The sequence below is a fragment of the Dasypus novemcinctus genome, chromosome 23, assembly GCF_030445035.2.
Source record: "Dasypus novemcinctus isolate mDasNov1 chromosome 23, mDasNov1.1.hap2, whole genome shotgun sequence".
NCBI lineage: Eukaryota > Metazoa > Chordata > Mammalia > Cingulata > Dasypodidae > Dasypus > Dasypus novemcinctus.
This window is the reverse complement of record NC_080695.1, coordinates 1482545-1499334: the sequence shown is the minus strand read 5'-3', so window position 1 is coordinate 1499334 and position 16790 is coordinate 1482545. Positions and strand designations below refer to the sequence as shown.

The following is a 16790-nucleotide window of genomic DNA, read 5'->3' as shown; positions in this document are numbered from 1 at the left end:
CCGCCCCGGCTCTGCCGGCTCCTCCAGAAGAGCCGTCCCCAGGATGGAGACGCAGTCCCACCTGACAGTGAGCGCCGAGCTCCGAGCGCCCGGCCTGTCCCTCCTCAAGGGGGGCGTGGGGCCGCTGGCAGCCCGCAGAGGCCGGGGCTGGCTGAGCCTGCGCCTGGCACTCGGCGCCCGCTGACCGAGCCGCTGGCCCTGCTGTGCGGAGGGCAGTCTCCTGCGCTCTCCTGCTCCTCCACTAGCACGGGCTCTGGCGTGGGTTGGCTCGGGCACCCAGGAGGCGCTCAGGGGTGTTTGCTGGCTCCTGAGTAAAGCTGGCCCTCGGGCAAGGCTGAAAGACCACGGAGGATCTGAGCTGAGCGGACGGCAAGGGAAGGGGGCGGCTCCCCACCAGCGGACCGCCTGCCCTCGGGGCAAGGCCCAGGATTCCGTGGGAGTGCACAGGACAGGCCAGCACTCCGAGTGCGGAGCTGCGACAATGGACGCTGGGGCGGGCCTGGGAGCCGGGCCATGGGGTCCCCTGCGCAGGCGCCGTCAGGGGGCCCCCAGGTGGGCCCTCCAGGGCAGCCCCAGCGTCCCATGCTCGTGGGCTCGCTTGTCCCTGCTGGCATCCTGTACCGTCACCTGGAGACGATTCTGGTGCAGAAAGAAGCCAGAGTGTGGGGAGGGTGGGGTAGGGGCAGGAGCAAAGTGAAAGTGGCAGTGGCAAGGAGCCCCAGGACTGCCACCGATGGGGGCGAGGGTCCCTGGCCCAGGTACCCACCCTGCACACGTCCACCCCAGGGGCCCCAGGGGCCCCGACCCCATGGCCAGGGCCCGGGTGGCTGGGGCCGCCATTCCGAGCCTCCGGCTCTCCCTGCACGTCTCGCGGGAAGCGCCTGTCATCCCGCCCCTGGCCCCGTTTTAGACAAAGCCGCTGCTTTGGGCCAAGGCTCACCTTGGGTATGCTGGCAGGGCCTTCGCTTTCCAGCCCCCAGGCAGAAGGCAGGGACCTACTCGTTCCACGAAGCCCCTCCTGTTTTATCTTCAGCGGCGACTTGCACCGAATTTGGCATCGTTTCACTTGTCATGTATTTGGGGGTTTACGTAATTTATGAGTCAAGGAAACCACGGGGCGCGGGAGCACCTGATGGCCCGGCCCAGGCGCGTGTCTGTGGGTGACCACGTATCCGAGGAAGCCCCGCGGGGTCGGCTGCACGGGCGAGGAAACGCAGGACCTCCGAGGCCAAGGGCACGCGCCGGGATGCGCACTGGCCCACGCGGGGCGGGAGCCGGCACGGGGAGCCCCAGCACCCACCTGGTGCAGAAGCCCCGGCCCCTGCTGTGGTTCTGGGACAGCTGCTCAGCACCCGTGAGCGCCTGCCTGGTGCACTCTATTAGCTCTGCTGTAAACTCACGGGCGCCCTATGCGGCCAGGGAGGGAAGGCGACGTTGCGTGGGGCTTCGGACACAGCGTCACCCGGAGCCGGCCCGAGCATGACCTGCGCTGCATGACTCAATGACCTCTCAAAGCGCAGCTTTACACCAGGAGAGCAAAGCGCACCTGCAGGGCGGAGCCTGCCTCTGCGCCAAGCAGGAGGGGTGGCGGCAGGCTCGGCTCCTCCTGGGGCGTGGAGCGCCCGCAGGGACACGGCCCCCTGCCTCCCGAGGCGCCGAGCGCCCGCGCCCTCCTCGGAGTGCGCAGGAGCAGAGCCCCCGCCCCAGCCGTCGTGCTGACCCTCCCGGGGAGGAAGGGGTCGCCGGGCGGCCCAGCTGCCTGCTTTCTTGGCTGGGATCTGGTCGGGTTTCAGCAGCTGTGCTGCGTGGACAAGGGGTGCTTTGTTCTCCCTTCGGTGTGGTGGAGGATGCGTCCCCAGAAAAAATAAATAACACGGGCGCTGCCAGGGACACGGCCCCCAGTGGCCGGCGGGACTCACAGGCCCAGGTGCCAGCGCTCCTCTGCTCGCGCGAGCCAGGACCCCAGCACAGGCTGCTGCCGCGGGGGGGTACTGTGCCACGAGCAGACCCCGGCCACTCGGCTGCCCTGCCGCGCTGGTCCCGAGGGGCCCTGGCCAGCCACAGCGCTGCGTGAGGGCGTTCTCCGCGCGGAGCCCCAGGCCCGCCACCTGCGTCGAGCCCTCCAGGGAGGGGAGACAGTCACTTCTTTCCCGTTGAACCACCACCGCGCAGGCTCCACTCTCTGCGCTCTGCGGGCAGCCTCCCCGCGGCCTGCCTGGACGGCGGCTCTACGCCAGGCACCAGGAGGCAACGGAGGGAGCCCCGGAACAAGCCCCGCTCGCCCTGCACGGGGTGCACGTCCCGGAGCACTGAAGCGAGCCCCAGGGCTCACACGTGTGCAGCTGGGACCGACGCCATCCCCTCGCAGTGCGCTTGTGTTCCGCACGGGCGGCTGGCTCGTGCCCTCCCAGGCCCCACTGTGTGGGGAGCCTCAGTGTGTCCGGGTCTTGCGGCCCCAGGCCCTCCTTGTGGTCCCCCGGGCTGGGCTTGCCCCTGGCCTGGCTAGGGTTTCGGGGCGGGGCGCGCCCGGGCCCTGCGGCCGCGCACAGCATGCCTGGGGAGAGCAGCGCTCCCAGCCTGGGGAGACCATGTGGCCTTGGGGAGACCTTCCTGGCCCAGCGTCCGCAGGGAACGGCTCAGCGTGCTCTGCTCCCGCGTGGGGACAGGTGCCACCCAGGGCGGCTGAGGCTGCCCGGGTAAGTGGCGGCTCGAGGCAAGTGAGGCTGGCGCCACGCCAGGCCCACCATGTACTCGTGCCACGAGCATGCTCTGTGGTCTCGGAAAGCTCTGTGGGCGGCAGGGGGCTGGCTGGGGTCCACGCCGCACACGGGCTGAGAACCGCACTCGGACGCCCCACCTCCCAGCAAGCATCTTCATGGGCTTCTCTAAACCAACCTAACGTCACCAAGAAACTGAACAGGGCCGCATGGGCCTGGACCCAAGGGCCCTGACCGCAGAAGCTGGCCCCCACCCCCGGGCCCGCGGCCACCATCCTGCCCCCCCCGAAGCTCGCAGAGCCACGAGCGCTGCAGGGAGAAGGCCTGACGGTCCTGCATGAAAAGAGGAGTCAGCGGGGAGGGCCTGCGGGGGCAGAGCCGCCCCACGCAGGAGGGGAGGCCCCGGAAGTCCTTCCCATCCCGGCCTCCGAGAGGCCGTCCTCTTCTGACGCCCACGGCGACTGCAGCGGCCGCCCCACAGCCCCTCCCTCCAGGCCCACGCCCTTTAATAACTGCCACTTCATGGTGACCAACACGGGCCTCGCCCCCGCATGGGGCTCCAGGGCTAGCCGGGGTGGCGCTGAGCACCGGGTGGACGCGGTGCGGGGACGGCGCAGGAGCGTGCGGCCCGAGGGCCCATCGGCTGCTGGCCGGCTCGGTGTGGATGGGCACTGGGAGGCCCAAGGAGAAGCACGGGGCAGGGCGCAGGGCCGTCCACATCAGAGGGCCCGCCCACCCCTCCTGCGAGCACGAGGGCTGCCGTCCTCTGAGGCTGCCGGTCCCAAGCCAAGAAAGGGGCCAGGGTGGGCCTCCCCGTCAAGCCATGCCAAGGGGGAAGGGGCTGCCGTCCCGCGGGGCTCGGGAAGCACCAGTCGGGCGGCCGGATGGGGTGGGCACTGTCCGAGCCCCCAGAGGTGGAGACGGGCAGCAGGCACGGCACAGGCAGGGCCAGCCCAGGGCTGCCCGTGCCGCTGGGCGGCAGGGGCCTGCAGGACCAGCAGTCGTGCCGCAGCTGCCTCGGGCCCGCTCGGGCCTCTGCAGCCAGATAGGAGGGCCCGGCACGCAACCTCAGAGCTTTTCATTTGAAAACACAACCCACGGAAATTAAGAAGAAAAACCTCTTAAAAGCTCCCAGTGCCCTCTGGGGATGATGCCGCAGCCTGGGGAGCAGCGGGCAGGCGGCAGTGACAGCGCGGCGGGAAGGCGCCCGCCCCACCTCCGTAGCAAGCTAATGGTTCCTCTCCACACGCTGGCAGCTGTCGCCTTTGAAGGATCCGCAGGTGCTATATTTAGCCACTCCCCCGGCGCACAGCGGGAGGGTCTCGGTGCACCTGTCTCTGGGAGGGGCCGTCGTCCCGCCTTCAGAAACACTCGGGCCCCCGAGGGGGTGCTCGGGCGCCGGGAGCTGCCAGCGCTGGTGCCCCACTGTCCCCGCGGGCCCGGCCCTGCGTCATGAGTCCCATGGGACGCGTGGCCGTCCAGGGTCTGCCTGGAACCCAGCTCGTCTCGCTGCCTGGGGTGCGGTGGTGGTCCTGGCCACCCCGTCCACAGGCCCCGTCCAGGCTGGCCTCACTTCACGGGCTCCCTGCGGTGCCCCTCCCTGGCGCCATGGCCCTACTAGAGCCCGTCTCCCCATCCACGACGCCAACCCGCCTTGGATGCGACGTGCAGCTTCTCCTTCTCACAAAATGAGAAAAGAAATGCATGTGTTCTTTCTAACACAGGTGTCCTGGAGCCTCCAAACATCACCTGCCGACGTCTCAGAGGGTCTGAGGCACAAACCTGTCGCGAGCCGCCTGCTGTCCGCCTGGGGCCGAGTGAGAACCCTCCAAGTGCATGAAAGGCCGGCGGTGGTCTCCAAAGTGAGATACCCTCTATGGGCGCCGGGCACTCAGACGGGCACCTGCAGCCCTGGCTTAGAGACATCTGGCGCCGTGTCTCCACGGCCAGCAGAAAGCTCTAGAAAACACGCATCAGGCAGCACTGCCCACCCAGGCCACTTGTTCTCGGCCCCACGGGCCGCAGGGTTGGGGGACGGCGTGGCCGGTGCGCCGCCTGGCCGTCCTCACCAGGCTGGCATGGCCCGCGAGGCTTGAGGTTTCAGCGGCCCTCAGGGCAGGAGCTGGGGGCGGGCCTGAAGCCCCATCTTAACTCAGACACCTCGGGGCCCAGGACTACCGGGCCACTCTTTCAAGTGCTCTGACGTGAGACATGCTTTGCTCCCACACGCTTTCCGGGACATCGCCTGCTCTGCAAAGCCTGCTGTGGGCTTTAACGAGCATCGCAGCCTCGTGGTGCAGCTTGCTGTGGTGGTGGCAAGTGTGCTCTGGACGGAGCCATGCGCCCCTCTGCAGTCAGCCTGACAGTCACACCTGCTCAGACACGCAGCTCGGAGCTGCGGCTCCCAGAGCAGCCAGTGGGGGCCTGGACTCCCAGCCCACATTTGGGGACAGACTAGTGAGGAACGGACACTCCTCGCCGCCGCGGTGCCTCTGCGGCCTCTCCCAGGGGCCAGGGTCTGCACCTTGCCAGCCTCTTGGGACCCCCTGGCAGCAGGAAGGCGAGGGGGAAGGACCCCAACACTGGACACTGGGCTCCTCCCGTGGACCTGCCTGTGTCCACCGTGGGGTGCGTGAGAATGGCCGGCCCCTCCCAGCGAGCTGCGGCCCTGGCCACCTAGCGCAGCCCCTGGCCGTGGACAGGTGGTGCAGGGGGAAGCTCCCGGAACACGGCTGTCTCCACACAACAAACCGCTGCTCTCGGCAGGTCCTCACTCGACGGAAGAGCTGGAAGCCCTTCTGTTACTGACACAAAATGCAAAGTGAGGTCAGGGAAGAAAATAAGGATGGTGAAACAAAACGTTCGCGAAAACCTGCTCGAAAACACTGTCGCTGAATGCCCCTAGCCGACGCAGTGATGGAGCAAAAGCCTTGTCTGTCTGTCCGTCTCGCCAGGGCAGAGCCGCCCAGACAACTGCTCACGCCCATCCAATGCCGAGGCCAGGATCCCCGCCCACCCTGCAGACCCAGGGGCGCGGAGCCAGCTCCCATCCACCCCTCCGGCCACCAAGATGCCAGCCTCGATGGCCCAGGCCCCGGCCCCCTGGCCCTCTGGCGGGACCCCGCCCACCCGTGCGCCACCTCACCGAGGTGCGCTCCCACGGCCCGCGCCTCTTGAGGGGCCCACTGTGCGCCAGCTGCCGGCCTCCACTCATGCTCTGGCCATTCTTGTTCCCTGCAGCCGTGAGAGGCAGGCACAGGGCCTGACCGTAGGAGGCAAGGCAGGGGCAGTGGCCGGGTGAGGCCTGGGCGGCTAAGCACATATTCCAGCAAGCAGATGACTCGAAAGGCTTCAGACTTCCAACAGAGTTATTTTACCCTGCCTGCTCCCAGTTACGCAGCTTTAGCAAACCCTTAGTATGTATCTCAAGGGTCTCCTTGAGCAGTGCCCGGAAACAGGAAGTGACCTATGGAACTCAGGCCCCGGCCAGTGACCCTCCGGCCCACTCCCCTTTGTCACGGTGCTTGTTAATGCCCAGTTGCTGTGACAACCAGACTTCCTAGCCCCAGGTGTCCCTGCTGCTTAGCAGTAGCCAGGTGTCGCCTGCCAGCCTGAAAACAAAATCCATAGCATGACCTGAGCTGGCTTCCCTGGTTTTGAATAAATACAGAAATGCTTCCTGTCGACGGAAATTAGAGCAATCGAGGTTTTTTCAGGCTTAATGTATTCCAAACAGCTAACACAGATTTGGCTGACGGGCACGGCGCATTACCATTTCTTTGTCATTTGTTTCCTGTGCCTGAAAGTGAGCCGAACCCCAAAACCACTTGCCAAAGTCCAGGTAGCACGGCCAGTGCTGCCCATTTCCCTCAGGAAGGCGAGGGTCTCCGCCTCGTGTCCAGCTCAGGGCCACGTGGATGCGTGGCCCACGGCCTGAGGCTGAGGACGTTCTCATCCGAACTCCACGCCCTGGGTCCGCGTGCGCCTGCCTCGTTCCCGACCACAGCAGGGCACGTGCCCCGAGCGCACACCTCTACGTGTGCCCACACTGAGTGCAATGCACCCCAAGTGCACACGCCCCCGAGTGCACACACACAGTCGAGTGCACATGTACCCCGTGTACACGCCCGAGTGCACACACGCCCCCGAGTGCACACACACAGTCGAGTGCACATGTACCCCTGTACACACCTGAGTGCACACACGCCCCCGAGTGCACACACACAGTCGAGTGCACATGTACCCCGTGTACACGCCCGAGTGCACACACGCCCCCGAGTGCACACACACAGTCGAGTGCACATGTACCCCTGTACACACCTGAGTGCACACACGCCCCCGAGTGCACACACACAGTCGAGTGCACATGTACCCCTGTACACACCTGAGTGCACACACGCCCCCGAGTGCACACACACAGTCGAGTGCACATGTACCCCGTGTACACGCCCGAGTGCACACACGCCCCCGAGTGCACACACACAGTCGAGTGCACATGTACCCCTGTACACACCTGAGTGCACACACGCCCCCGAGTGCACACACACAGTCGAGTGCACATGTACCCCGTGTACACGCCCGAGTGCACACATGTCCCCGGGTGCACATGCCCCCGAGTGCACACACGCCCCCAAGTGCACACACACAGTCGAGTGCACATGTACCCCGTGTACACGCCCGAGTGCACACACGCCCCCGAGTGCACACACACAGTCGAGTGCTCATGAACCCCGTGTATACGCCCGAGTGCACACACGCCCCCGAGTGCACACGCCCCCGAGTGCACACACACAGTCGAGTGCACATGTACCCCGTGTACACGCCCGAGTGCACACACGCCCCCGGGTGCACACACACAGTCGAGTGCTCATGAACCCCGTGTATACGCCCGAGTGCACACACGCCCCCGAGTGCACACACGCCCCCGGGTGCACACACAGTCGAGTGCACATGTACCCCGTGTACACGCCCGAGTGCACACACGCCCCCGGGTGCACACGTCCCCGAGTGCACACACACACCCAAGTGCATACACACCGCGTGTACACATGTGGCGGTTCGCGCAGTCACCCTGGAGCGCCAGCGCTTCCGCCCAGAGCCCGGGGGCCGCTCATGTGGCGGTTCATCGCAGTCACACCGGAGCCTCCACCAGGTGTGGCCAATGCAGTGGACAGACGCACACAGCCAGCCGCTGAGAGGCACGCCACAGCAGCGGCTGCCAACAGGGCAGGCAGGCACTGGGCGCAAAACCAAAATGGCATTTAAACAGGACCCAGAGTCAGAGCATGTCTTGTCTACTTGACATAAGAAGTAAAATGTCTAAGACACAATTGAAAATCAATCAAGAACCGAGAAAATGGCTGCTTGCGGGAAGACAAAGAGCAGGTGTCAACTCTGAGGCCCAGATGCTGGAATTACCCAACAAGAATTTCTACAGTGGCAGCATCAATAGGCTTCAGTGACCAACTATGAGTGCTTTTCAAACAAAAGAAAAGAGAAAATCTCAGCAAAAAGTATAAGTTATTAAAATAATGAAAATGATGGAACTAAAAAATACAACCAGAAGTTTTTGGTTTTTTTTTTTAAAGATTTAACTCCCCCCCTTCCCCGGTTGTCTGCTCTCTGTGTCTATTTGCTGCGTCTTGTTTCTTTGTCCGCTTCTGTTGTCCTCAGCGGCATGGGAAGAGTGGGTGGCGCCATTCCTGGGCAGGCTGCACTTTCTTTTCGCGCTGGGCTGCTCTCCTTATGGGTGCACTCCTTGCATGTGGGGCTCCCCTACGCGGGGGACACCCCTGCGTGGCGTGGCACTCCTTGCGCACATTTAAAAATATTCACTGGATAAGCTCAAGAAGAGATCGGCAACAACAGCAGAAAGAAACAGTAAACTCGATAATGAATCAACAGAATTTGACCAATCTGAACAAGAGAGAGAAAACAGACTTTCAAGAGTTTATGAGAATCTCAGAGACCTGTGAGGCAGTAACACAAGATCTAAGAGTCATGTCATCAGAGGGCAAAGAGAGGAGCAAAAGTGTGGGGCTAAAACATATTCAAAGAAACAGTGGCTGGAAAATCCCCATATCTGGCAAAAAAGCATAAACCTGCAGATTCAAACAGAGAAGCAAACCCTCAAACAGAAAACAAAAATGCATAAAGAAAACTACACCAAAACATAGACTAACCAAGCCTCTGGAATAAAGGCAGAGAAGCGCCCTGCCGGCTTGAGGGCTGGGACCTGTCACCTGCAGAGCAAGGCGGCAGACCCCACCCGGCCAGAAGGAAGCAGTGCAGTGGTTTTTCAGGGGCCAGAAAAAAGAATGGTCAACAGCTCTGTACACAACAGAAACTGCCCTTCAGGAATGAATGGAAACACACATTCTCAAACAAAGGAAAACTAGAAGAGTTCGTCATCAGCAGACGTACTCCAAAAGGCTCAAGCAAGTTCTTCAAATCGAAGGGAAATGACAAAAGGAGACATGGAAATTCAGAAGGAAAAAATGGCTAAAGATAGGGGTAAATTGGGGAAATGGACTTGGCCCAGTAGATAGGGCGTCCGTCTACCACATGGGAGGTCTGTGGTTTGAACTCCGGGCCTCCTTGACCTGTGTGGAGCTAGCCCATGCGCAGTGCTGATGTGCGCAAGGAGTGCCGTGCCACGCAGGGGTGTCCCCCACATAGAGGAGCCCCACGCGCAAGGAGTGTGCCCCATAAGGAGAGCCGCCCAGCGCGAAAGAAAGTGCAGCCTGCCCAGGAATGGCGCCGCCCACACGGAGAGCTGACACAACAAGATGATGCAACAAAAAGAAACACTGATTCCCATGCTGCTGACAACAACAGAAGTGGACAAATAAGAACATGCAGCGAATGGACACAGAGAACAGATAACTGGGGTGGGGGAAGAAGAGAGAAATAAATAAATCTTTAAAAAAAAAATAGGAGTAAACAGACTATCATTCTCCTCATGAATTTTTAGAGCATGTTTGATGGTGAAAACAACGACGACAGTATGCCTGGCGTGGAGTTGAATGTGTGCAGAGCCGTATTCACATCACTGTATCTGTCAAAGTAGAGAGACCTGAAGGGAAGTAAGGCTTCCACACTTTGCTCCAAATGATAAAATACAGGAATCGAAAGACTGTGGTAAGCTACATACATATATTTTAATATCAAAAGCAACCTTGAAAAAAAACGACACAAAGAGATAAAGTAGGGAAACGGACTTTGGCCCAGTGGTTAGGGCGTCCGTCTACCACATGGGAGGTCCGCGGTTCAAGCCCCGGGCCTCCTTGACCCGTGTGGAGCTGGCCCATGCGCAGTGCTGATGCGCGCAAGGAGTGCAGTGCCACACAGGGGTGTCCCCCGCGTAGGGGAGCCCCACGTGCAAGGAGTGCACCCATAAGGAGAGCCGCCCAGCGCGAAGGAGGGAGCAGCCTGTTGAGGAATGGCGCCGCCCACACTTCCCGTGCCGCTGATGACAACAGAAGCGGACAAAGAAACAAGACGCAGCAAAAAGACACAGAAAACAGACAACCGGGGGAGGGGAGGGGAATTAAATAAATAAAAATAAATCTTTAAAAAAAAAAAAAAAAAAAGAGATAAAGTAAAGAGCACAACAGAGAAATCAAAGTGGAATCTAAAAACTGTTCAAGTAATCCACAGAAAGGCAAGAAAAGGGGACCAAGAGGAACAAGGAACGGGACAAAGGGAAAACACATAATAAAATGGCCAACGTTTTCCGTAACATATTGATAATTATTTAAATGCAGATGATCTAAATATGCCAATTGAAAGACAGATTGACAGAATAAATAAAAAACATGACCTCACTGTATGCCGTCTACAAGCCCAGCGTCACGTCTAACGATATACTTAGGTTGAAAGTGAAAGAAATATGACGTTAGGCAGGAAAGGCGATGTTAGGCCTCAGAGCAGAGGAGATCAGAAGAGGAAGGAAGGGCAATACATAGCGAGAGGAGGGCCAGTCCATCCTGAGACACATCAACACTAAGTGTGCACGCAGCAAACAACACAACTAAGTTACGGCGAGGAAAAACGGGCGGAATCGAAAGAAGAAAGGGACAAATCCACACGGACAGAGTCGGCAGACTACCAGAAAGAAAGCCAACGGGGGCACGCACCACCAGGCTCGGACAGGAGGTTTAACCACCCACCAGCCCTCACGGCACCGTCAGCAGGGTTGGATGGCCATTTGTCCTAGCATCCAAAACTACCATGATATTTTAAAAGTGTTACGGAGAAAATCATCAAATTTATTGCAGTGCACAAAGATTTTTTTTAAAACCTCAGACTACACACACATTTTATATATGAAAAAATGTTACGAGAGCTGGCCACCTGCAATGCCCCTGACATTTCCCAGGTGTTATTTTCACTGGGAATTGGGAATTGCTGATTTTGGCACAATCAAAAGGGGGAAAAAGGGAAGAGGATTGTCCGTTTCCTGACAATGAGCCAAAGGGAGCTAGCGGTGCCAGCTCTGCTGAATCAGGTCCTGGAGCCGAGGGCTAAAGGCAGAGGGCGAGATTTCATCCCTGGAGCCTGCATAATCGTGTTTATTTTGAAACTCAGACACTTCTCTCGTCGTCTCGTAAAACGGGGACCATGGCTGGGCCAGTTCCCTTGTCATGACAACTGGTAGCACTGACAAAGATGCCAAACTAGAAACTTACAACGCAGGGAAGGAAGGTTTTCAGAAAGTCCCCAGATGAAATTTCACGCGGATGTTTGGAGTTTGGGAAGAGGGTGCCCGGGCAGTCGCGGTCAGGAAGCCCCTCCAGCTTGCACACTGGGTCCTGCTTCCGAGGCCAAGGCTTTTCTCCCGAGCTGCTGCCTTTTTGAGGCAGGCCAAGTGGCTCTTACTCAGGTGGAAGAAGGATATTTCTTGCTGTCAGAAAGCCTCAAACCCCTGAACACAGAGCAAGGACAGTGGACACACGGGCACTGAGCTCGCCAGGCGCTGACGGTGACCAGCCAGCTGGCCAGCTCCCGGACACAGGTACTACGAGAAGTGGCAGCACTGCAGGACCCCAAATGAGCTGGGGGCAGCGAGGAGACCCACAGCAAGGCACTCTTGGACAAAGGAGGGATCTGTCTGCACGTGCCACGCCACTCACCTGCCCCGCCCCCTGCCATGGATGCGACTGCAGCTTGACACGCGAGACCTCCGCTTCCTCGGGGCTTTTTAGCCCCTCCATGCCTAATTATCAATCATCCACCACCAAGGCCTCCATGCACTCAGTGATCAACTATCCTCTTGCCACCCCCTCCACGCACCTCCAGCAGAGAGGGGCCGGCACCCTCTCCCCACCCATGTATCCCAGTCCCCAGCTTCTGGCAGACGACTGCAGCTCTCCTGGAAGGCACCGGAAGGTGAGGCTCCCAAACCCCACCGGCACTCTCCCTCCCACCCACAGGCACAGCTACAGGCTCCCAGCTCCCATCGTTCTCCCTCAGTTTCATTTAATGAAACCATTTCCTCAATCATAAGCAAAAACGTTCAGTGAAGACAAATGAGAGCGAGATTTAAGGAACAAGGAAAGCAGATCAGCAGTGATATAACCAGTGAACCTCTGGGCCATAGGGTTCCAAGCTGTTTTGAAGTGAATGTGCTTTTTCCACTGGCAGAAATGGGATACAGCGCAGCCTGTTTGAAATCCATTTTAACAAAGCAGCATAAATACCTTTTCATGTCATTAAGACGTGTACACATTTAGTTAAACTTATCCTCTGTGTCCCAACCTTTACATCTTCCATTTTCTCCCAGTGATCCAGTCCTTGTAGCTCAGCCTTTCCGCACACTCCTCGTGGTGCCTTAGAGAACACCCAAGCAGAGGCGGCCGTCAGCAGGCTCGTCACCGCATGGCCGCCCCGGCTCACGGCTGCCCTCAGGGCCCAGCAGCGCTGCCCTGCTCACCACGGCCTCTGCAGAAGACTCTCGCCAGCGCGCAGGGCCCCCGAACAGCGCCACGCTGCTGGCTCAACAAACACACGTCTTGTAACTACCGAGCCGCGGGTCACCGACCCTTTAACAAGCTGCCTTTTCACGAGGCTTTGCAGGCTGCCAAGATGCCTCTGCTGAGGACAGCCGCCTCGGCCGTGCGGTCACTTCACATGCGCAGGCACCCTAAGCAGCACCCGGAACACGTGGCTTCTGCCTCCCAGTGTGATTTTGTGACTTAACGCACACCACACACACAGACATGTAATACGTATGATGCCACTGATTTGTAAATAGGTTAATTTGTCACAGTTTACATTTGCGTCCCCCTATGTACTGATTTTTTTTAGGAGGTAGCGGGGATTGAACTGGGGGTCTCGTACATGGCAAGGTGCTCCGCCACCGAGCCGCCCTGCTCCCCACTGCTGACGGTTCACTCGTGGTGCAAAGCTGGAGGAACTTCAGATCACGTGGCCACCGCGACGGGGTACCACGGTCTGCCACCTCCAAAGCCCCACATGTCCTCCGTCACTGTTTGTGTCTTCTAGAAGGAAACAAGGACAGAATCCGACAGGAAGTGACACCGGGCCTGGCTTCCTCCTCGCGGCACAGGGCCTCTGGATTCCTCCCATCGGCATGTCGGTGGTTGTTCTCCTCGTTGCGTGGGCTGCCAACGTTCATGCGTTTCCTAGCTCTGCCAACTGAGAGGGCCTAGAACTGTGACGCCCCCTGAGCCACGCAAGTACCTCATGCCAGATTTTGGTTTCTAATCAAATTCTCCAGTAAAAGGGCCTGGAGGAGAGCCTGGTGTGAGGGCTCGCAGGGTGGGGTGAGTGCAGTCGCTCCAGCAGGGCGCACTGGCCAGTGCCCATCGTGACACAAACACACATTTGAATAAATAAATTATAGGAGAAAGGACAACTCTTCCTCACAGAGGAATTCCACCTAGAATGAATGAGGGAGAAGAAAAACACCATGAAAACATCAGAGCAGTAACTGGCCACGGGTAGGAGCCACTGGTGCTCAAGCGAGTGGGAGCTGCGCGCAGCTGTGCGTGCTTGTTTGGGAGGTCCACAACTCTTACTACGCACTTCCTGCTTATGTATGCCCGTGTAGGAAGGATATGGTTCAGTAAGTGGTTTTTAAGATGAAAAAAGGTCAAGTTGGTAGGCAAGTTTTAAGGGAAAGCAGGATAATTCATTGAATCTCCTTAGGCTGGGATTTACCATCGACCCAGAGTTCTGGGCTTCGTCCCCGTGCCTGGGGCGTGGGCTTTCTGTCCAGAGCACGGGTCAGAGGAGCAGCAGGTGTTCCACAAGAGGCCTGGCAGTGGCGAGATGCGTCAGGGTGAGGGAGGGCCCGGAGCCCGCAGACCCACTCAAACATGACACGGGTCAGATGCATCCCGAGGGCCGTTCCACCCAACGCCTGGCCGGAAGTCCCCAAGGCTCCCCAGGCTATAGGGCAGCAGTGAAGGCCAAGAGTCAACAGGCTGGAAAGGCAGCAAATGCAACGTGGGATCCAGCCGGACCCTGAGCCAGCCAGGAGGCCTCCGTGGGAGAAACGGGAAATACGACAAGATCCGCAGATATGTGCACAGTCCCACAGCAACATGGGTACTGAGCCTCGGTCCCTGTGCTGTGATCCTGTGGCAACACAGGTACTGAGCCTTGGTCCCTGAACTATGATCCTATGACAATGTGGGTATGAGCCTCAGTCCCTGTGCTATGATATGCTGACACAGGTGAGGCAGTGATGGTCATGAGAGGCTCTGAGCTCCCACTGCAACTCCTCTGAAAATCTGGACTTATTCCAAGGCATGTTGCTCCAACGAGCCATGCACAGTGTATCACGAGGTGTCGGCTAGGTCCCCATGTCCGAGCTTGGAGCAGCCGCAAGGACACCCCCACACTGGACACCTGTGGGTACGTCCACCAAGGGAGTGCAGCAGGGAAGACGGGGCCTTGGGGAGCTCTGCCCACCTGCCCAGGCAACTCATGCCAGAGCCACACCACGGGGGACGCCAGCCTCAGCTGCCAGCTCTGTCGCGGCTGTGGATGCGGCCTCCAGAGTCCATGTCACAGAGTGGCCTGGTGCTGCGGCCAGGGCCTGACCACACCCCAACGCCCAGGCAAGCGGCTTGGGGAGCGCAAAGCCTGGGCGGCCCGCTTGCCTCAGGCAGCGTGGAAAGCAGCGATGCGGCCCAGCAGGCCAGCAGCTGGGAGGGCCCCGTGGCTCGGGGAGTGGGGGCACGTGCGCGAGCCGAGGCGCCGCTGGGGTGAGGACGGCGCGACGCTGCAACGAGCACCCACAGCCTCCGCACCAGCAGCTCTCTCGGGAGCCAAGGGCGCGACTCACCTGGATAAATACCCTCAGCGGTTACAACACTAGCGAAAGGCAAGCCTCCTGCTGGGCCTGGGCTCCAGCCACGCTGGGCCAGCGGCGGCCACGGGAGGCTCCTGGGCGCGCCTGGGCCTCGGGCTCTGCCAGCCGGGCCCTGCCTCCTCCTGGCCTCGCACCTGCGCCTCCCCAGAGAGCAGAACTCTGGTGGTCAGTTCAAGGCCAGGGTGAACCTCTACAGGGCGTCATGAGCAGAAGTATGAGTGCTGGCACCACGGTCCTCTTGACGCCAACGCGCGGGAAACAAACACAGAGGAACGTAGAACCGAGCTACCCTCGCCTGCAGCCACAGCCCCGGCGCACACCCCGGGCAGCAGGGGCACAGCCCGGGGACCGGTGGGTGCGGCAGCGCTCACGGGCGCCATGGCCGCCTGCCCTGGGGACGCTTGCCTGTCTGGTACTCGGAGAGCCACCCCCCCATACCTGCCGCACCCCGGGAGAGGAAGCCGGCAGTCTGGACGGCCCAGCCCCTCGGGCCAGACCCGGCGGCTCTGCTTCTCCCTGACAACAGACCCCGGGTGAAGTGGCCAGATGGCCCCACTGCAGCCAGGCGAGCATGCTCTGCCCGCGCAGCAGGCCTGGCCCAGCCGGCCCCGTACCTGCCCCTGCCGCTGTCACCACTGCCACCTACGGCAGTGCCAGCGAGGAGGCCCAGGTGGGGGACGCAGGGCTGCCTCCGGGGGCTGCGTGCTCCCGTGGCTTTTGCCATGCGTCATGTGCCTGGTGAAGGGCCTCTGCGTGCACCTGGCTAACGGCGCAGTGGGGGAATGTGCCGCGTTTTCAGAGCCGTAGGGGCCCCAAAATAAACAACAACACTGCGGGCGGAGACCCACACTGGCACAAACGCTCTCTCAGAGAAGCTGGACACTCACTGAAGCGGTGCCAGCAGGTCTGAAAACAGCCAAGGGCTACTGACGCAGAGGGCCAGAACGCTGGGGCGTCTACGGAGGGCATTCATTTGGGGTAGAGACTCAGTTACCAGGCCCTGAAGCGTCAAGTTCCCTCCCTCACCAAAGTCTGCTGCCATGGAGCAGGATGCTGCCGACGTCTGCGAGGGTCCGGCCTCCCTCTTGCTCCTCAGGCGCTGCGGTCAGCTCCTTCCGCTCCCAGCTGCGGCCGCGCAGGGCTCGTCCCCTCCGGGCTCCGGGCTCAGCTGCCCTGCTCTCTCCACAAGGCCAGCTGTGGACTGCCGGTGGATGGCCCGTGCCTACAGGGCACTCGTCCTTCCCGCGTCCCTGCTTCTGGGCTCTCCTCCTCCATGCGTTTACTTCCGCGTGGGAGTCCGTTTCATCCCCACGGAGGGGGCAGGGGCTCAACCCTGCAGCGCCGACATGGTCAATTAAAGCCCTAACCTTGACTTAATAACGCGAAGGCGAAACCTCTAATACAATCCAGTGTGCCCCGAGAACAGACCAGCTTACACACGACCCAGCACCTGCTTTTGGAATTCCTAAATAATACCAAGTGCCACAACGAGCAAGTTTCTCAGCAGCCACTCACCAAGCACGGCCTCCCCCGGGCGCCCCCCCCCCGGGGTGCCTCCCCCCGGGGTGCCCTCCCCACCGCCGGGTGCCCTCCCCCCCGGGGCGTCCTCCTCCCCCGGGTGCCCTCCCCCCGCCGGGCGCCCTCCTCCCCCGGGTGCCCTCCCCCCGCCGGGCGCCCTCCCCCTGCAGGGCGCCCTCCCCCCCGGGTGCCCTCCCCCCCGGGGCGCCCTA

At 60.7% G+C, this 16790-nt stretch overlaps 1 protein-coding gene across 3 annotated transcripts in view; it reads right to left on the bottom strand.

The window, feature by feature from the left end:
- Positions 1–16117, bottom strand: part of LOC101440921 (lipase maturation factor 1) — a 70664-nt gene extending 54547 nt beyond the window's left edge. Inside the window, exon 1 of one of the 3 annotated variants that reach the window (XM_071211098.1) lies at positions 16087–16117. In XM_071211098.1, the coding sequence (XP_071067199.1) occupies positions 16087–16102 (16 nt within the window). In that variant the 5' untranslated portion in view covers positions 16103–16117. Of the gene's footprint in view, positions 1–61; positions 172–940; positions 1209–16086 lie in introns of those variants that run through there. The other 2 variants (XM_058285560.2, XM_071211099.1) reach the window with 2 other exon arrangements.
- Positions 16118–16790: the final 673 nt, after the last annotated feature.